We start from the raw sequence: 21947 nt of genomic DNA, 5'->3' as shown, positions 1-21947 counted from the left end.
CTTGTTTATATTGCATTACATTTTTTAAACACCCTTTAGATTATTGCAGCGGTTGTTTTTAAATAATTTTATAAAGTAAAGGTAGTGGTAAAAAAAAAGCCCCAGTGTGTTTAAATGAGCATTGTTTAATTTCATGATCATCAATTGAGAGACACAGCTCTGAAAAATTCTGAGACGTAGGGTTATGCTGTTGCCTCCAGGAGAAATGAACACTAGGCAACAAAATGAAAAGCCTGTCACTTTAAGGACATAACCCTTCACACCTGCCAGTTTCACTTAGTGTCCTCAGGAGAAAGGATGTGTCCTTCTCTTCTGGTTTATTATTTTAGTTTCTTTTGTTCCTTCGTTCAAATTCTACTATCAAGTGGCTGCTAGTTGATTCATACCACATACTAATTAAATCCTGGAAGTTTCTGTAGCTATCTGACAAAACTGAGAAATTGATGCCGGATAAGTTAATGTCTTTGCCTCCTCTGATGCTAGTTTTTGGCAGAAAAGTTCTTCAGGCGGCTGTTTGAATATTTGTTTCACAGTTCCTTTTTTGTTGTTGAACTGGTTCTTTTAGTTGCTGTGGTGCCCGCCCCTTTGTTTGAACTGCTTTTGAACATCCTTATGTGTCAGAATTTCTTCAGAGCTGTGTTTCTCAATGGACAATCAAGAAAATGGGATTTTGTTCTTCCGTAAAATCCGATTCTTTGAGTCCATTGAGGGACACAGCTCTTTCCCCTCGTTTTGTTTTGTAGTGCTTACGACAACTGTGAGGTGGGAGGGGCTATATCCTTAAAGTGTCAGGCATTTAATTTTTTTGACTAGTGTTTCCCACATATTATTATTTTTTTTCACATTTATGAGGGAAGGGGCATTTGTGCTTTTCAGTTTCAAAGACGCTTGTTTGTTTGAGTTTTCCTCTATAATAACTCTACAAAATTCATCTTTTATTTTTAGCCGATCTGTTAATGAAATCTCCACCATCAATGATATCCTTATCTGGGGGAATCCCAAATCCAAATACATTTCCATTCAAAGCTGCAAGCATAACAATGAATGATGGGACAGCCATTGAGATTGGGGAGAGTTTGATGAAGAAAGCTCTACAGTACTCTGCAACATCTGGGTAAAATTATTATTTCTTGGCCGGAAAAAAAACGAATTGTTTCTTTCTACTTATATTTTATTAGTCACTTGTTCCTTTTATTGCTGTAGATTCATTGTATATCAATGAATATATCATACTGTAATTCTGCTTTTATTTACCCTGACCATTCTGAATGTATTTGGGGTTTCAGCAGAGGAGGGACCTGAAGGAGAAAGTTCTCCTGCAGGTCTGCTGCTCTGCTGATTGACAACAGGCAATGAGCGGGTGCAATAGCTAGCCTGCTACTGGCTACTGCAATTTAAAAAAGCCAATAGTAGGCTGGCTATTGCTGCCAACCACTGGATGAGAGACCGGCAAGGAGTTGATCAGAAGAGGGGCACGGGAGGCAGAGTAGGGGCATGGGGTAATACAGTCACAGCAGCTGACAGTCGGTCTCTCCTCGGTCTGTGTCCCCCTACGGTCACTGCTGGCTCTGCTGATACAGGCAAGGAGAACAGCAGGGATCAAAAGGGACACAGATTACAGCATGCAGCAAGCTCCAATGCGCCTGGGATTTGTCAAGCCCTGCTCTAGGCAAAAACTTTTTTTAGTTTTGGATAGCATGGGGAAGGGTAAGATACTTACCTCACCAAAGAAAGTGAGGGAAAATCACAAATTGTATAGTTGTCCCCAGAACAAATGGTAAGGGGAAATTTCCATTGGGGGCAGCTGTCTAAGAAGGGAATTGCCCTTACTTTGGGAGATTTTCCCTAACTTCCTATTGTGCCTCTGGGACAGAAATTGAAGGGAAATGTCCCCACATGGTCACAGACAGCAAAAATAAGCCGGTAGGTGTTTTAACTAGGAATACACCTATATATCAGCAAACCGAAACATATCGGCCGAAAATGGCATTTTTGACAAAATGCCGAAAGTACAATTTTTCTGCCGATACAGCGGTGCATCTCTGCTTTCTCTCCTCCCCTCTGGGCGCTGCTCTGTATCCCAGCGGGGAGGAGAGAAACTGTCACAGGCAGCCAAGCGCTGTGGGAGGAGAGCGCTGTGAGCGGCCGGCATCTCTCCTCCTCGCACCGCTCAGCCTCCTGTCACAGATCAGGAGAACGGTCATGTGGGCGGAGACAAGCAGCGCTGTCACAGGAGGCCGGCCGGCGGTGCGGGGGAGGAGTCAGCTGTCAGATCGAGTTCCCCTCACTGCTTGCTGAGCCTCCTGTGACAGCATGTCAGGAAGGAGAGCGAGGTACAAACACTCAGCGATGAGTGATTGCTGAGTGTTTGTAAATAATTGAGATCATAGTATGTTTACTATATCCTCAATTATGAATGAATGGGCGTGATCTACATCACTTCCTGTTCTCTAATGATTGAGGATATAGTAAACACACTATATCCACATGTTAAAAATGAACAGGAACACTCAGTTCATTTACAACAGGGGATGCACAAAAAGAGATTGAGGACTCTGTGTTCTCAATTTCTTTTTCTATTTTAAAAGAGAAATATCAGGGATCTGTTTAAACCCCTAATATTTCCCTGAAGCACCTAAAAGTAAAGTTAAAAATAAAAATATTTAGTAAAAATAAAATATAAACAAATTTAAAAGTTTATAAAAAATAAAAATGAAATATTTGAAAAAAAAACTATTTCGTTTCGGTTTTAAAATTTTTATTTCGGTGCACCTCTAGTTTTAACCCTTTTATACTCTATTCAAAATGAAAAAACAATATGCATACATTTTAAGAGTCAAGAGATTCCATTGGACAGAATAGTATCAGGCAGAAGTCTTCAAAGAAACAGAGTTGACAAGCAATCTACATGTGGTCAAAAATGGGGGAACATTTTACATAAGATTAAAAAGTGTACGTTAACGCCTTATGGTAATAGTGGTGCTGCCTCTACCCTACAAAGTTTATTATGTGAAATTAAACAAGGAAAAGGTGTGAATATAATACTAACCATATATGTAAATTTGAGAGCACTCAGGAATGTGTTAGTGTATGAAGTAAAACAGTACTTCCCAAATCCCCACATATATCTTATGTAATTACTGTGCTAACCTCTGAAGCTCCAACATTAGGTGGTTCCTCCAGTCTTCTTCTTCCCACACTTTCTCTGCTTTTTCTGCTAACACAATAAGCGGCACACATATATTGCACATATTACTGGGCGCGCAGAATGACATTTTGATAATGATTATTAGAAATCATTTAATAATTATAGAATGTTTGTATTATATATTCACATTTGTGTCAACTGAATTGAATTTAGGTCATGATGATGATATGTTTGTTATGCAGAATTCCCGAATTAATCTCCTGGCTGAAAGATTTACAGAACCAATTGCACAATCCGCCAACACTTACTTACAGCCCCGAGAAAGGTCAGATGGAGCTGTGTGTCACCACTGGAAGTCAGGAGGGTCTGTCCAAAGTAAGCTGCTGAATCTGAAGTTTGACATGGAGAATGTTTAGTGTTGTTGTTTCATTACTTTTTTAAGAAGAATGTATGCATCTTTCAGAGTGCGCTTAGCTCATTCCTGATTTACAGTATACCAACCTACCCTACCTATTTACCATCCTGCCACAATGTATACATCCCTTAGTGAATATTTATCTGTGGCGACTGCATTCCAATTCTCTTTCTCTCTCCCCAACCCCAATTAAGTTGGGACACTGTAAAATCTACATAAAATTAGAATGCAATTGTTTGATCATAAACCCATATTTTATTTGCAATAGAAAACATATCAAATGTTTGAATTGAGAAAATGCACTACTTTAAAGTGGACCTTTACCCCTTTTTGGCTAAAAAGCACATCAGCACGCAGCTCTGCATGCTGATATAAAATCATCTCACATTCATTAGTTGAACAAACGTATTTTCATTTTTCTTACAATTTCTTGTTTTCTACTTCCTAGTTCACTTTGACACAATTGATGTAATGTGCCCAAGCGTTGCATAGTGGGAGGGTTGCATCAGCAGTGCATTGCTGGGAAATCTCATCTGTAATCTCATGAGATCTCTGGGAAAGGCATTTTCCTCCCCTGAGATGATGTGCATGGTCACGTGTCCTAATCACATGTGCCAGAGTTCCAGGAAGTAACAGGAGATGGATTCATCTGCCCTTAGTAACAATGGGCACTGAAGTTGGTAAATGTAGCAGGAATCTTTTTTTTGTTTTAATTTGTGCGTGTATGTGCATATAAATATTCATGCACATTGTAAATAAGCATATTATGTTATTAAAAGTTACCTAGCTGTTTCTGACCATATATAAAAGATCAGTTAAAGAGAATTAAAATAAAGTCGACCCAGAACTTTTAATTTACCTTGTTTTAATGCTATTAAACAAATATTTTCAGATATTTGAAATGCTAGTGAATGCTGGAGACAATGTCTTACTGGACGAGCCAACCTATTCTGGAACTCTAGCCGCTGTAAGTAGTCCTTTTCCTTCTTTATATTTTCTTATCAAATAAGAAACCCTGTTTTCCATTTTTTCCTACAGTAAAGGAGATTACTTGTTCCTTTATATGCTCAAACGTAGCCCAAGGCTTCAATAGAAATAGAGACAGATTTAAAAACTGACCATGAGCTAGTTCCCCACCCCACCATTTCAAACCCCCTTACACATATCCTTACCTGGCACCCCAGCAACTCCCTCACACACATCCCCCCCCCCCCCCCAGGATCTACAATGCTGGGCCACACTCCTCTCTCTCACCTCCTGTGTATCATGCAGCTGCCTATCCTCAACTCACCATCTCTAACATACCACAATAAGGATCCACATTATAAAGAAAATATGGAAGTTAATTTAGAGTTCAATGAGAGCTGAAAATAAAGATCCTTATCTTTTATGTTAAAGTCTAACTTTGTGCAGTAATAACATAATAATTAGAGTTGAGCAACAGATCACAAACTGTCACAGGGCCATGGTGTAAGCACTATATTCTTCATTAGCTGGAGGACAGTGTTAAGTGAAGCCCATCTATGCACACCTTTTATCATTTTTTTAAGGAATCTCCATAACGTTATGCTGAGCACAGTGATATAATTTTGAGTAAAAAGAATAGGTATGTAACATTATGAAGCTAATTGCCTTTAATTTACAGGTAAAACCACTGGGTTGCAATCTTATTGGTGTCCCCACTGACCAAAACGGTATTATTCCCAAGGCTCTTAAGAATATTCTTTCCAGATGGCGACCAGAGGATGCCACTAATCCTAAAAAGAATTCCCCAAAAGTTCTTTATACCATACCAAATGGAGGTAATCCCTCTGGGGCCTCACTGACTGAAGAGCGCAAAATAGAAATCTACAAGGTAATGTATAATGAAAACAATAATAACCAGTATATGTTTATAAATTCTGATTCAATCTGTTCTCATGCAAAGCTAATAGTAGTCATGTGACATGTTTAGAAAGAGTTTAACAATTACTTTTAACATACCTCTAGCACTGGCAATACTTAGCATTTAGTTGTAGTATATATCACATGTATTTAACTCCAAAAATGTATTTGCAGGTGCAGTCTGGCCAGGTACTATACTACCATCACTCAGTGGCGTCACAAGGTGGGTGCAGCCCACACCTGGGTGCCACCATTGGAGGGGTGATACCAAAATGACTGTCATTTTGGTGTCACCTCCTATGAAAAGTCAGGCACTTGGTCACGGACCGAGAGACCGACAGTGTCAGGAGAGAGGAGGGGACCAGGCGGCATACCTCATCCCGCCGGGTGAACGTCCCCTCCTCTTTCTGCTGGCGTCCATAACCAAGATGGCAGCCGGCAGGCGTCAATAAGACGACTGCACATGCGCGATGACGTCACGGTGGGGTGTCACCCAATCTCTGCTCCGGGTGACACCCAGCCTCGGGACGCCCCTGCCATCACTACTTACTGATTCCTCAAGCATCATTTTATAATTACAGTTTACTTGTTGCATTAAACGTCCAACTTATAAGTACTGTTTTTTTCAACGTTGATAGTTATCAACAGATATAAAGCCAGTGATAATTATCAACAAATATAAGCCATGATTAAATATTAGTCATGTCACCAATGTGACTTGTAACCAGAAATTGGCCTTGTCATTAGGGCGTTAGGTTTCTAAACAAAATAATTATTGAAAAAATTGGCAGAATAAGTAGATTCCTGCTAATGTGTCTTCTCTTTTTAACAGATTGCACAAGAGTATGATTTAATTATTGTGGAAGATGACCCCTATTATTTTCTCCAGTTCAACAAGGTAGGCCAGTTTATTGTGGAAGTTGACATTATCTGTGCCGTTTTATTGTGCCTGTTATAGCCAATCACATGAGCTTCTATCTTATCTAACTTTTCTACCAGAAAAACTCTAGACAACACATAATGCTTAGATATGAATATGTAAAATGAACAACTGTCTGGAAAGGTTCTAATGTATCCAGGTCATGATATAACTAATAACTAGCAGTCTTCATACACCTAAAAGCATAACTCCAGGGAATACAAAAGTTAATTCTTGCAGTTGGTTCCCCTCTGCACTGCCAGGATTAAATGATCCCACAGGCTTCTTCCCCCCTTGCACAACCAGTCCCTCTCCAAAAGGCATTACATACCATGCAGGACTAGCGGTGCAGATGTTAAAAAAACAAGAATTTGCTTTTTATATGATAAGATAGTTGAAGTGAATCTTCACTCTTTTTTGTGTTAACATTTTTAATCTCTCAACTAAAACCATTAGTAAATCAGCCTCATTACCTCACATCACCTCGCCTTCTCCTTGGATTAGGGTGACTGAGACCCATGTGGCTATCAATGCTGATATATGCTCCTGACACTTGGATGAGTCAACAAACATTTTCAACATTACAGAGCAAGATTGTGATTAACTAATACTTTTTATAGTATGAACCACTACTAACCTGTCTTTATTGGAATGCAGATTTGGGAGAAAAAATACAGCAGGTAGAAACTGACATTTGTCTCTTGAATTCTGGAAAAACAAATTAGCAGTTGCACATAATGCAATTCTTTTGTGCAGTGGAGCCTCCATCACCAACATATAGAAACTTTCCGGCATCTTTTCTGAACTTCTGTTGTGTGTACACTGGTTCAGCTTATAATTAAAAAACTTATACAAAAAATAAATGTGCTCCTGTAGAGGTTCCGGGACTCGGAATGTGATGTCAATCCAATCCAGGCACATCTACAGGACATGCGATTGAGCTATAAGCAATGGACATATGGATGGAGCTCAATTAACGACCATAGCCCCATCCCACCCTACCTCAAGTCAACACTGGGCGCTGGGCAGCATATTTTGAATGGATGCTCAGTGTGAGAACTGACAGTGCTGCGCTAGGGGGAAGCTGAGGAGCCTATCACCTAGAAAAGTGGAAGGCATGCAGTGACCCACTGAACACAGGGTCGAGACCCACTTTTGGGTCACGACCCACCAGTTGAGAACCAAGTTCTTAAAGCATCTGAACCCATCACATTAAGTGCTATGAGGCGTTCAATTTTCTAGCAGTATCAATATGACACTTTGAAAAGTCTTTTTTTCCCCCTGTAGCCTTGGGCTCCATCTTTTCTCTCAATGGATGTTGATGGGCGTGTTATCAGAGCAGACTCTATGTCCAAAGTCCTTTCTTCCGGGTAAGATCAATGATGCATTGGTGCTGTGATGCTTCTGACTCAAGGTCTTTATTATGACAATTTGTGAGATGAGTTCACAAATGTTGTCTTCAGTGCTGTGGTGTGTTCTGTCTTTCGCAGAAAAAGATTCTGGGATATCTTTTGTACTGACATTCAGGTATTTTAATAGTACAAAAACTTAGACTAAATGTGATAAAGTAGTTTTATATAGTTTTAATAGAGAAATATTACTAACTGTATAGAATAACACTGACAAGGATTAGACAGCACATCAGCTGTAGTACATGTACTCATGGGTACAGTTTTATCTGATAAGTGTGTAGTGCCATTGCCATTATCATTATTTCCTTTGCTTAATAGCAGTGTCTCTCATTGTGTTGCTTATGAGACACAATAGGTCATATTTGCCATTTAAATTTTGCAGCAAAAGCAAAATGCCACCAAAAGCAGCATTTTTCCACTGTTTGGAGCTAAACAGAGTTCAGTTATCCTCTCGCTCTTTAAAACTGCCCTGGACCATGGCAAACCCATAACCACCCCAAGCTAGCTGTGACTGTCCATGCTTAGCATTACAATTTCTGCTGTCATCTGCTGAAGTGTGTTTTCTATGTAATTCTATAAATAGTCAAAAAGAGAGTAAGCCGCTCAGCATTTCTCTGTCCTGCTGTGCCCTCTAGTGAATTATTCATGGGAATTTCTGGATAACTGGACGTTTGTCTGATAAGCTGAGTGTTTTCTGAGTTAGGCCATTCCAGGGTTTGTGCTATAAAGTCTGAGGATCAAACCCTGCTCTACTCAAACTGGAAAATCCATTTGGAGGTTACAGTCTTTAAGGGATATCTAAACCCAACAGCCTAAAATGTATATTTTGCAGCATACTAGACTGGTAGACTGGTATTTCCTTATAAGTCTCTGCTGTCTGTTTTCCAGAGATATTTTATTCGATGTCACTAGTTTGTAGGTGCGCCTAAAGCTGGTAGATTTTCATATGAACGTTCATACAAAAAAATCTTGTCCAAACATTCGATATCGTCTTTAGAGACTTTGTTGTTTTGTTCAAAATTTTATGCTGTTCAAAATGTAGTTAAATTTTACTTTTGATTTTGGAATGAATGCAGCTCCTTGAGCAAAAGCCACATTTACTGTTAGAATTTCATTTGTTTGGAGAAAAATATCTATCCTGCTCCTTGAATGATCGCCAGTTTGCCTTCAATAACTATTGGAAAGTTGAACGAATGTTCTGAAAACCATTTTTTTTTTAAACAAAGCTCTACTGGTGTATGGCCAGCATTAGAAATAAGTCCAGCTTGCATTTATCCCAGTACTCATTGCAGGACTACAGTCTTGCCCAGCTGTGGAAACATGCCTTAAATGCATGCAGGTATTTGAGATTTTACTGTAATCAATATGCAGAGTTTAGCAGTGTTCCATAGGCAGTTTATGGAACCACTAAACTTTCCTGTTAATTTCAATCAAATATGAGATAATTGGTTGTAATTGTGGGAACTCTTCTCTTTTTATGGGGTTTCTGTTTGTGGGCCAGTTGTAAATGTCTGAAGTGTGGCCAAAAAAGGTAGGATTAGAAAAGATTGCAGATATGGAGAAGAGTAGAGTAAGAGGAAGCACAAACTAGGAAACACACTCAAAGTAAAATTTAACATCAGTCCCGTGCTGAGCATTATTTGGTCCTGCTCCCCTCTGTCCATGCAATCAAACATGTCTATAGGAATTTACCATCATTTAGGAAGAGGAGGTGTGCAGGTATTCAGGACAGTGTGCGGAGCTGAATTTCAGACTGTATTCTGTCCCAGTTACACATCGCATTTCTCCTCCACTTAAGGTAAACTTGTCATAAGAGAAATATGTGGGCTGCCATTGCTGATCTTCTGAAAAATCTTTATTTTCATACTTGTTCTGGGTAACTGACTCAAAGTACTAAAATGACAACCAGGCAACTAGCATTTTCGGAAGGAGAGCTTAGCAATGGCAGCCATATTGCATTTCTGCTAATGACAAAAAAGGACAGAAAAAATGTGTGGTTAATGACTGCACAGGGAAATGCCACCTTTTTGCTTGTGCCACCTACTGTGCCTAATGGTAAATTTTTGCTGTTAACCATACATCACCAAGCATATTACAAGTGCATTGTTAAATTAAGTACATCTTTACTCTAGAACTAGGTATGGTATAGAAAGTGTATGGTATATGTCTGTTAGATATGTTGAACCTTTGTTTTCTTTGTTGTTTTTATGGGTAAACAAGAATAATCTTATGTTACTTCCTCTCCAGATTGAGGATTGGCTTTTTAACAGGTCCCAAGCCACTTATAGACAGAATAATTCTGCACATGCAGGTCTCTACCTTACATACAAGTTCCTTCACTCAGGTAATTGCTTGAAATGAGACTGCACTTTATTGCCTTTCCATCGTTACACAATCGGGGTTCTAAGACATGCATTATGATTCAGTAGATGGATTCATTTTCATGAGCAGTTACCACTTACAATCAATGAATACAACAATGGAATATGAAATGCGACATAACACATCATGCCATCTTTAGTACTTTTATCATGATTAATGGAGGTTAAGGCTTTTCTTTGCAATATTTTCTGTGGATTCTTGGAATCTGCTAAATTAAAACAACTCAGAAAAACAAAATAGCAATTATAAAATGTAATATATTGTAAACCAGCCTGTTTGTATTACATATAGTTAAACTTGCATGTTTATCATTTGGCATCCTTATGTTGATATAGTAGGGCTTATTCTATAAGTTATATTTTCACATAAGTGTTCTCCTTCTGGAATTTTTTGTGGGGCTGGATAGTATGAAGGAATACTCAAGCATTACTGCATAGTATTGAAGAGAAAAAAACATATATCTTGTGTGAAAACATAGACGCCCATGTGTGGGGGTAAAGTATATTACACAAACATCCTTGGAATGCATGTAGGAAGTATTAAACCAGTGGATAAGATATAACATAGACTTTCTCGTAAATTCCTTATCTGGAAGTATGATATAGGATAGAGGACTGTACTCTTAACCAGGGGTTATATGCTGCCACCTTCCGGTGATTGGACACTGGCAAACAATGTTGATAGGACAGCCCATACAGCACCGCCTGCTTCTCAGCAAGCCTCAGTTTGTTAGCAAGCAATAATGAATGGATTACAGGAAACAAAGGGAAGGGACCTGTGTTCTGCACTTTACTTTATAATAAGGATAGAAACAAAATGTTCAGACTTCCAGTACCAGTGGTACTCAAACCCACAAAAGTCTTGCCACACATATACTGCATAAGACTTTTGTGGGTTTGAGTACCACTGGCACTGGAGGTCTGAACATTTTGTTTCTATTCATATTTGCCAAACAGTGGACCATTCCCACACATTTCTCTCAAATTATTGTATTCATAAGTGGTATTTATTTTTAGACTCTCATGAGTGTATACATTTGGACAATACTAATACTACCAGTAGGGTGAAGGTATTTGGTAGGAGACACAGTTGAGACCTCCTTGCCTGTTTTCTTTTTTAATTCCTAATAATTTAATTGTACAGTATATATAACACAGGACTGTCATCTGAACCGTGGGACATCCCAAAGTAACATAGCGGAGGGGTGGGCAACACAGCAAACAAAATGCAAACACCCACAGAACAAGGACAGAACCCAAACACTTACAGGGCAGCTTTCAGCACCTTTCAGCCAAATATTGCAGCAGAGGAGGCTTGAACATCCACCTGGTAAAACCTAGCATACAGAACACCAGGTAGTGGCCTTGCAAATCTGTGAAACAGAGGCCTGGTGCTGAAAGGCCCAGGAAATACTAAAGACTTAATAAAGTAAGCCTTAATCAAAAAGAGGGAAACCTTATTCTTCAAAGTGTAAGATCTGTAGATCCCCTGTCTATTCCACGTAAAAATGGGGAACAAAAGGCCAGAAGACCTTAACAGGAGTCTTAAGGAAGGGCAAAGAGGGAATCCAATTGTCTAAAGGAAGCCGTGGCAGAAAAGGTAGATTCACACAGCATGTACCACATACAGTCAGTGGGAGCAATTTCCTTAGGATGTTTAAATATAATGAATATTATCTAAACACAAGAGGCATCAAGGTTTGTTTTGTGTATGTTTTCCAGTTCTGTGCCGTAAAATGTTTTTCTTATAATGTAATGAAGACCAGTCGCTGCGGCTCTCTCTCCTTGTGCAGGGTGACTGGTCTCATATCCCCCCTCCCCTGTAGTTTCTGCAGGTAGCCTGTAGTAGGTGGGCCTGCTGGGTCCCTTCCATATCAAGGTATGGGCAGCACAGTGATGAAGTCACTGCTAATTTTACAAGGTATTAACTGGGTTTTGCTAAACCCTTTGTGCGCATAAAGTGGGTTTATATCCTTTGTGGCTATTGAAGAATATATTTAAATGAAATTATTTGTGTCAGTAGCTTTAACTACCTTACTGAAAACAAGTGTCTATATTGTGATCTCTGTTGGAGAGATTCCTCTCAATTCTTGTCCCAATGACCACCTGCAATCCAAGGAGGAATGTCCCCAATAGAAACCCGACGGAGGTTTTAATCTCCACAATTGTAAAAAACATGTTTTTTCCTATGGTTCAAGTTTAAGTAGATATTTTGCCTATTTATGACATTTAAATTATACACACAGTACTTTAACAATTGTGAAACTTTGGTGCATAAGCAGTTCTGATTCTGATTGATGTAATCCCTTAAATTGCAGATTATGATACATCAGCTTCTGCAGAAGTGGGGTGTAGAAGGCTTCCTGGAACATACTGATAGGTATTGGAATGTTACTTTTTAATTTTAGCTAGCAAATATGTGCCTTTTCCGTAAAATCCATCATTTGAAAGGATGGTGTTAAAATACTTTGGACCTGCCTTTAGATTTTGTTACATGCTACAGTATCATTGTGCAGTCTACTCAATGTAGTTCTACATGTGTGTGTTCTTACATACGAGCCATCGCATTCTTCAAATTTGAATGAGGTTGTATAAGGCCCCTTGCACATGGGTGCTTTTAGTTCTGATCAGGCAGGGGATCTGTGCATGGATCCCCTGCTGATCGGAACAGATGTCACCGTCAGGGGTAATCGGACTAAACGAACACTCATCCATTTAGATCCAGCTGCCCATAGACTGGAAAACTGACAGGCGAACCTGTTCGGAATCCCAGTGTGAAAGGGTCCTTGAACTTTGATTGCATAAAGTGAACTTGGTAAAAAGAAAAGTAACAAGTTTACTTTACTGTTGAGCTGTATGATGAGCTTGTACTTGCCTCCTCACACTCTTCAGCTGCCCTGATCTTTCATCAGTCTCCCCCAGATGTAAATTTGGACATGCTGGCCTAGAGGGCTGTGTTCCCTAATCTCCAGTGTGACCGTGCCCAGATCTGTTGACTGGTAGGTGTGGGCGTAAAGTACTGCATTGTGGAAAGGTGGGGGTGGCATCAGATGTTTGCCCTTACATGGATGTGCAGATACCCAGGCTCTGGTAGTGAATTGGGGACATAAGGGAGCATGAAATAAGTAATTGCTCCTTAGGGTCAGAAAAGCAAACTTTGACCAGTATGGTTTTTTTGGTGTCTTTTAAATTGATCAAAAACTATGTAGTACAAGGATCTACCTAACTGGATATGGATTGTTTAGGTAGGTCCTTAAACATAAGTTGTTGGTCTAAATCTAAAGTAGACTGCACAATTAGGAACCTGTATTGACAACTTAATGATGAACACATAATTTCAACAAGTTTTGCTACATGTTGATTGTAAGACATTTTTATTTTTGTACCAGGGAACCTAACCTTAGTATATTGTGTGTGATATCTTTGTGAGACAGGTAAGGTAACATCTAGGTAATATAGGAGGGTGGGCGCTGCGTCCAGGGAATCTTGTCCACAACACTTCAGACAGGCGAGGGAGGCATTGTCACACAGACTTCCAATGGAGTAAAAGTATCCATTTCAAAAAACATTACATAGCCATGCATGGTCCACTGTTGTCACCATCAGGACAGGAAGTCTCTTGAAAGAGGCTGCAGTAGTTCAGGAGCAATGAGATTCAACAAAAGATGAAAAAAAGTGAAAACAATATTTTATTTTAAAAAATAAATGGTAGTTGCACAACATGAATTATCCACGGCCCATTTGTCATCTGAGGGTGGTCAGATTAAGAGCCTGTAACACATAAGTGTCAAACTAGAAGAAGTTTTAGGACACCCACTAGTGAGTCGCAGGTACCGGGTATAGGCTTCCTTAAATGCCAATGGTTATACGCATGTAAATGCTAATATCTGTGTACAGCCTTGTATGGACATAAATCCCTGAAAACTGTTTTTTTGTGTCCAAGGATTTATGTCTGTACGCATATGCAGATATATGCAAGCTTCAGCGTATAGCCGCATACAGCTATTGACTTTAATGGGCGGTTGTACGCGGCACCTTCAGCTCCTTGGGCAGGAGAAATCCACTGTAGCTCCCTGAGAAAAGAAAGATACGCCAATATAATATGTTGTGCAGTCTCAGCAGCTTGTGTGCATGAGCCCTTAAAGTGCAGAGATTTTTCACCATGTTAGAAAATCATTGTTATCGTGCCTCCTTTCCCACTATCCATGAAAAGAACTGTTTATCACATGCTCCTAAACGACAGATCTGTCCACGAGTGGCCAGCCTTGTGTTTGAGTGTTTTCAGCTTTTTGGGAGAATTTACATTTGTCAATGTTTCTTGTGATTTCAGGGTAATAAACTTCTATAAATCACAGAGGGATGTCATGCTTGCTTCTGCAGATAAGTGGCTAACAGGTTAGTTAACTGCTAAATAAATCAATGATCTGTTCATAAGTGATTTTTTTTAAATTGATGTTTCCACTTACAAAAAAAACTACTAAGACTTTCGCCTGACTGCAATCTTTTTGGACTTTGGTGGCTGCAGGCTGATTCCAGACATATAGTTTAGTGGGCAGTAAAGCCAGGATCAGGATGACAGCCTCACAGCCTGCACCTCAAAAAAGTAAGCAGTTGTAGAGACAATATTTCTCTCCTCACATGTTTCTTTAAACCAGAGACTTAACTAGAAACCTCAGGGCCCCGATGTAAGAACTGTCAAGGCCCCTATCCAAACAAGCATGATTTTGATACTTTTGATATTTCTTTTTCCAATAAATGTTGTAAATGGCTGCTGTTGTTGGCATAACTAAGCCTATTGTTACCAAAATGTATCCTACATGTGATAGCCAGCTCTCCATGTAAGATTAGAAGTGGAATAATCTGTGTCCATATAAATTGATTTTAGCATGTGCTTTGGGATATTTGGGATTGTAAATTAAAGTGTACATGTAGACGTACAGTAGATGTGGCCACCCATATCATCGATCTATTTTCCTTTTTTCCTTAAAGGTTTGGCTGAGTGGCACTGTCCTTCAGCTGGCATGTTCCTATGGCTGAAGATTAAAGGAGTGCCTGATACACATCAATTGATCATGCAAAAAGCAATAAGTAACCAGGTAAATATTAAATCTATGAATATTTTACATTCTTCACAGACCATAGGAATACAGCTCTTCATCTTAGCTCTCCCTACAGCATGGTACTTATTGTACATATTCAGGAATCATGAATTTCCTGCGGATGAGAAGAAGATACACCTTAGGAAGAGAAGTCACTAATTTTCTGTACACACAGGAAGTGAAGTGCAAAAGCACTTCGGCACACACCGCTCAATTCCACTTTTTCAATGACCAGTGGGATCTGAACAGCAGTATCCAAAACTTTTTCTCTAATAGCCTTGTCACCAATAAGACGTGCACTCCAACCAACATAGTTCATTTTAGGGATATACCAATACTAGTATCGGTGCCGATACTGAGTATTTGGGCGAGTACTCGTACTCGCCCAAATGCTCCAGATGCCTATCTCGATACCGGATCTTCTGGTATCAGGAAGCTGGGCGGCGAGTCATTGACGGCTTCCCAGCTAACCGGAAAGCTGGGCGGCGAGTCATTACACACCGCCTGGCTAATCAGGAAGCCAGGCAGCGAGTCCTTACACGCCGCCTGGCTTCCCTAATGGGATTTCCAGTGTTGGTATTCCGTATCGGCGAGTATCGAAATAAAAATATCGGTACTGGATACCGAATAACTGGTATTGGTGCATCCCTAGTTCATTTCTTGTATTCATGTCACCAGGGAAATCTGCACTCCAGAACATACAGTTCACTCCAAGTATTAATGTCACCAGGGAAATCTGCACTCCAGCATACACATCGCACACCCCAGTATCCACAAACTACTGGGTCTCCACTCCAGCATACATAACTCCCTCTTATAATCTATCACCGGTGATAGCTGCACTCCAATAAACACAGCTCACCTCCCAGTATCCATATCAACAGTAATACACACACTCCAGCATAACAATCTCACCAACACCTATCTCCCTTCAGTTTCAATACCACCAGTAAGAGCTGCACTGCATAAAACGCAGTTCACTCTTCACTATCATACCATTTATCCCCCCAGTTAAGATCAGCCAAACACACACAGCTCATGCCAACCCAACTGTGAGATCTGCAATCCAGCTCACACATCTCATTTACTAGTATTCACAACATCACTCAGATTTGCACCCCAAAGTTTAAACCTGTATGGTAGCATGCACAGCTTGCATCTCCTTATTCATGTCACCAGTAAGATCTGCACTCCTGCACACACATCTCACTCCCCTGTATCCCACACCATCAGTGAGCTTTACACTCTGGCACACACATCTCACTTCCCACTATCCATACCACTGGTGATATTTCCACTTCATCACATATCTTACTCTATACTATCCATAACACTGGTGATATTTCCATTTCATCGCATATCTTACTCCATACTATCCATACTTCTGGTGACATTTCCACTTCAACACATATGTAACTCCTCACTATCCATACTTCTGGTGACATTTCCACTTCAACACATATCTAACTATCCATACTACTGGTGACCTTTCCACTTCAACACACATCTCACTCCCCACTATCAATACTACTGGTGACATTCCCACTTCTACAAACATATCTCACTCCCCACTATCCATACTACTGGTGACATTTCCACTTCAACACACATCTCACTCCCCACTATCCATACTACTGGTGACATTTCCACTCCAACACATATCTAACTCCCCACTACATACTACTGGTGACATTCCCACTTCTACAAACATATCTCACTCCCCACTATCCATACTACTGGTGACATTTCCACTTCAACACATATCTAACTCCCCACTATCCATACTACTGGTGACATTTCCACTTCAACACATATCTCACTCCCCCCTATCCATAGCAATAGTGACATTTCCACTTCAACACACATTTCACTCCCCATTAACGGTGCCTCTAATACGTTTAACATTTAATCACACACACATGTCACTCCTTTGTATCCATACAATTAAAGGGTTTTACACTCCAAAACATTAATCTCACTTCATAGTATTCATACGACCAGTGAACTTTATACTCCAGCATGCACAGCTTACCTTCCATTAATATTACCATAAGTAAGATCTGCCACAACATACACAAAAATGAAATTATTTTACCAATAAAATGTTAAGAAAGTTGGTTAAAAAAGAGATTGCAGTGTATTTCCGCATTAAGCTGCTCTTGTATGATACAATCTAATTATGGAAGCTCCTTTTAGATGTATCAATAGCTGTTTAATATTACTTAATTCTATTTAAAAAACTGTTAATAATTCTAAAGGAAGTTGTACGGTCAGGTTGTAATATGCTCTGCTGTTTTTTGTTTCAGCTAAAGCAATCCATTTTTTATATAATCAGTCACATTTTATTCATTATTTGTATTTTTGTGAGTACACGCATTTAGATTTTGGTAGCAGTCTATTGTAACCTAGTAGATTATACAATCAGATCTAGTAAAATTATTTGAAAAAAGGAGATTGTAAGGTGTGCTCAGTGTTGAACATGCATATTACAGTGTACAGTGTTTCTAAAAAATTCCTTAAACTGTCACTACACCCTCACTTATTAAAAAAAAGGCCCACCTCATGATTTATTTTGCTGAATGAGCTTTCAGAAGTCGATTTTCGATTGCTTATGTTTTGCTCTGCCTTCTAGAAGTGACATTCTCAAACTTCATGTCTGATGCTTGAACAGTACACATATCATCATGGTCACGTGCACTGCCAGCCTCGGACTACATTTCCCAAGGTGCCTTGCACAAGCATTTTAATAATGGTCCTGTGTGCCTTATACAATGCTGTAAAAGAAACAACTTAATGATGAAATAGGGGTTGGTTGTACATGCTGGTACTGGCCGCATCCGCAAATATTAATGTATTCCATTATGGGAAAGTGCAGAGTAGCCACCCTCACAAAGGAAATTCAAGACCTAAATATTTGAAGTAAGCAAATCTATATATCAGAACAATCATGACTTACCTCACATATACAGTATATGTGAGTGGATAAGGCAGAGCAAATTCTATTCATTCATATTTTTTTCATATGGATAAGTTACATTTTAACAATGCTTGCTGGCCACAAGCATTGCAATGTCATGTTCAATCTTCTAACAACTCTATAGCTATGGTCTATCAGAATGAATATAAATGGAATGAAATGTATAGGTAGGTAGTCACTTTTACTACACATTTTTGTCAGTTTGAAGCAGATTGTAGAATTTAGATAATATGTAATCAGGTACACCCTGGTATTACATAGTTGTTAGTAAATCAATAGGTTGTGCAATCATATTAAACATGTGTGGTACTTATCCAGTGAATTTTTCATACACTCTTATCCAAATTTAATTATTTCACTGAATCGAATGTGAGCTCACATGTTTAGATTTTGCTGGTCAGTCAGAGTTTAACGTGCAGCCAGATCTCCTAGATTTCACCACAGAGGTCAAATCCTGAAGACCCCAATCTAAATCAAAATCCAACATTAAAGTATTTTGCTGCTACTGCTGTAGTTACTGTATTACCTCAACGGCAGTACCGGCATGTAAACAAACTCACGGACGTTATAGCAGGCAAGATTTTGTTTACATTTTTTGTTCCGTTTGCAGGCTTTGTTGTAGCCAACCCTGTGCCAGCTCAGTTTAGTACTCACCAAAGGATTTACCATCCTGGCTAGCCATGAGACAGCTTGGGTCTAATTCACGCCTGTGAAGACTCCACAGAAGACTTTTAATATTCCCCAAGGGTGACCAGTACTTAATTTCCTGCACAATGCTATACAGCTCTACCACTACCACCAGCTTATCTGACAAAATGCCACAGTCTGGGGACAGGAAAACCCCATCCACAGCGCTAGCCTGGAAGGGGGGCTCTTTGTCCCTATATATTGCTAGAAGTGGGCAGACGGTACATATGTAAACTGGAGATATGAAAAAGTATCTAGGTAGACATTTTTTTTAAAAAATATTCATCAATGTTAGGCCTTATCTCTCACTCTTTATGAGTTGTTTCATCATTGCTCCCACCTCTTCAGCTTTTCTTTTTAATATATTGCTTACCATGCCATCTGCAGCAATGCCTAATGTCTTCTCATATATAGGTTCTTTTAGTTCCTGGTTCCGCGTTCACTACTGACAGTTCAAAACCCAGCTCTTATGTGAGAGCCTCTTTCTCTTTGTCTACCCCAGAGCAGATGGACTTGGTAAGAAAATTGTTGCAGTATATGTTTCTGGTAAAAGCACTTTCTGGGGTAACAATAGCAATCTGACAAGGTTCTCTTTCCTATCAGATAATAATCTCCCCACAGGAGCTGTCAATCTCTGCAAGCACCAGTAAATATGAGATTGTCAAACGGGATGGTTCTCATTTTATGTCAGTGGAAATTGTGAGATTCAACTTCAAATGGAGAGTTTTCCAGGCACTTACCATTCAGCAGAATCTGTTTTAGGACATTTTGCCCATTTTAATTCCTCTAAAACATCAAAGCAACACAATGTTCTGCCCATGCAGGGGTTGTTTAGAATAGCAATGAACACAAATATCTTTCAGCCTCCTGGCTATTTTGTAGCACAGCTCTGTATATTCCTCCTTAGGACAGAGCTGGCCCAGTCTCAGCCTCCATCTGTCAGTCACCAGACTGGACATGTTGCCTGCTCGTATACAGACTGCGTACAGTACATTAAAGTTTCTACTAAAAATGATGCATTCTGGGATTGCATACAGTTCACGCATATACGCGTCTATACGCATTTACTAGTATGTGTACAATTTTGCTCTTGCGTTGTGTGTGAATGAGGCCTTACAGTTGGCAGCATTTTAGTTGATCCTAACTTCAGTCGCTGTCATTTTTGCTTATCAGCTTGGGCTGCATGTAAATATGGAAAGCATTTTTTTTTTTTTTAAAGAATCCCTGTCAGGTTTTACCGCTATCTGGGGCTCAGTTAGAGAGATTTACCTTACTCACTGTTCGGGGACAACCTTTTTCCCAGACAGGAAGCAAAGAAACCTCACCAAGAAGTTAAGTAAGGGAATGCTAGAACTTTTGTCAGTTTTGTATTGTTGTCTATTTCCTTGTTGCTGATTTTCCCTGACTTCCTGTCCAGTGAAAGGTTGTCCGCAAAACAGAAAAACATAGGGTCTGAATTGTGAACACAATCTTACCAAGACCTGGACCATTTTCTCCACAGCAACCAAACATATTTAGACTTTCAGTACAGGACTGCTGCTTATTGGTGGCAGGGGAGAGGTAACTCCAGTTCTTAGTTGAAGCTTGTTGAGAAAATCTAGTGAACACTGAGTTGGATATTATTATAAAATGTGTTTTACACCATATAATTAATCATTTTTCTTATGTTTTGGTCTTTCCAGGGACTGCAAAGACTGGCATCTCTTATCGTTGCAGAAAGAAAATGAATAAGCTACCTACTACATAGAAACTACAAATTGTTAATTCTCAGGGAATCTGAATAAAAACTATTCAACCTTTTTGACAAAGAAAAAGAGAAATATGGGTTGCTGACCCTGATGACAGATCAGGTTGCTTGCAGCTTCAGAAGGAGATGTCAGAAGTGGTTGCCCCAATTTTTTAAACATGAAATTGCATCACATGCTGATTTTAGCATATCCCACATTCTGGAATTCTGATCAGCATGAATTATGTATGTATTAGAAAAAGTGCAATAAAGCCTTTAATTGACATCCTTAAGTGTCCTGGTGGTCGGCATTTGCATAACTTCTTTGACGTGTCCTTTTCTCAGAACTTATGATTTTACAATATTCTGCATTAGCTGCTTTGGAAAAGTGCATAAGGCCAATGATGGCCAATGATCAGACATGCTGGGCTTTCCTTAATAGAAAGTTACAGCATGTGTACCACATACTGCTCTCTATCCACACAGTTTTATGGAAGAGTTTAGGTGCCCCTGGCAAATTACACGTTTTTCAGAGAAAAAAAGCTTATGAAGACTCTCCAGGGAACAGATATAACATGTCTACTATTTGCTGAATTTAACAGACTGAAAAAAATATAAATCAATACAATAAAACATCTCTAGAGTGGTTAATGGTTAAAACATCTTTTCCGGTTTTTTTCCACTGTCCCATTAGTGAGATTTTGCATTGCATTCTTTTTTAACCACTTGAGTCCCATCCCTATGGCATACTGACCTGGCCAGCTGGAAGCACTTTTATAGGTCCGTATGCCATATGTCCTTGGCAGCGAAAGGGTTAAACCTATATGAATGCTATTAAGTCCCAGGAATTTTTTTAGGTTTTGGACATGTGAGAGATTGTCAGTTGCTGCTTCATTTGCTGTAAACCTGGCCAATCTTGATGTTGTTTTTGTTGAAGAAGGATAATACTTTTTTTTTTATACCATACTTTTTCTTTTGTAAAATCTTTACATAAATTTGCAATAAACACAAAAACAGTCACAAGCAATACATTGGTACAGAAAGAAAGCATCCGGGCACAGAAAGAAAGCAGCCAGATGGGAATTTTGACATGAGGCCCATGTAACTATAAAAAAGGCGGTGCCAACTTCAATAAGAAAACCAAGAAAAAAAAAACACAAAACCATCAGGCTCGGGCTAAGGAGCTCAGGGAGAAAGACTTAAAAAAAATATGACCATTAGTAATGTTGCGACATCTCATGAAAGCTGTAAAAAGTATTTATACCATACTTTAAATGATAAACTTTTTTTGAGAATGAG

At 39.3% G+C, this 21947-nt stretch overlaps 1 protein-coding gene across 2 annotated transcripts in view; it reads left to right on the top strand.

Annotated features, from left to right (window-relative positions):
* The window catches only part of AADAT (aminoadipate aminotransferase), a 36943-nt gene extending 16260 nt beyond the window's left edge, over positions 1-20683 (top strand). For both annotated transcript variants that reach the window (XM_018560036.1, XM_018560037.1), the window contains exons 3-14: positions 946-1114; positions 3391-3523; positions 4456-4530; positions 5209-5418; positions 6280-6345; positions 7654-7736; positions 10026-10122; positions 12478-12539; positions 14490-14554; positions 15149-15255; positions 19337-19438; positions 20605-20683. In XM_018560036.1, the coding sequence (XP_018415538.1) occupies positions 946-1114; positions 3391-3523; positions 4456-4530; positions 5209-5418; positions 6280-6345; positions 7654-7736; positions 10026-10122; positions 12478-12539; positions 14490-14554; positions 15149-15255; positions 19337-19438; positions 20605-20649 (1214 nt within the window). In that variant the 3' untranslated portion in view covers positions 20650-20683. The remainder of the gene's footprint in view (positions 1-945; positions 1115-3390; positions 3524-4455; positions 4531-5208; positions 5419-6279; positions 6346-7653; positions 7737-10025; positions 10123-12477; positions 12540-14489; positions 14555-15148; positions 15256-19336; positions 19439-20604) is intronic.
* The last annotated feature ends 1264 nt before the right edge of the window (positions 20684-21947 follow it).

Source organism: Nanorana parkeri, unplaced genomic scaffold (assembly GCF_000935625.1).
Source record: "Nanorana parkeri isolate BGI_ZX_2015 unplaced genomic scaffold, ASM93562v1 scaffold428, whole genome shotgun sequence".
Classification (NCBI taxonomy): Eukaryota; Metazoa; Chordata; class Amphibia; order Anura; family Dicroglossidae; genus Nanorana; species Nanorana parkeri.
Note: the sequence above shows the minus strand (reverse complement) of the source record. Positions and strands in the feature narration are given on the sequence as shown.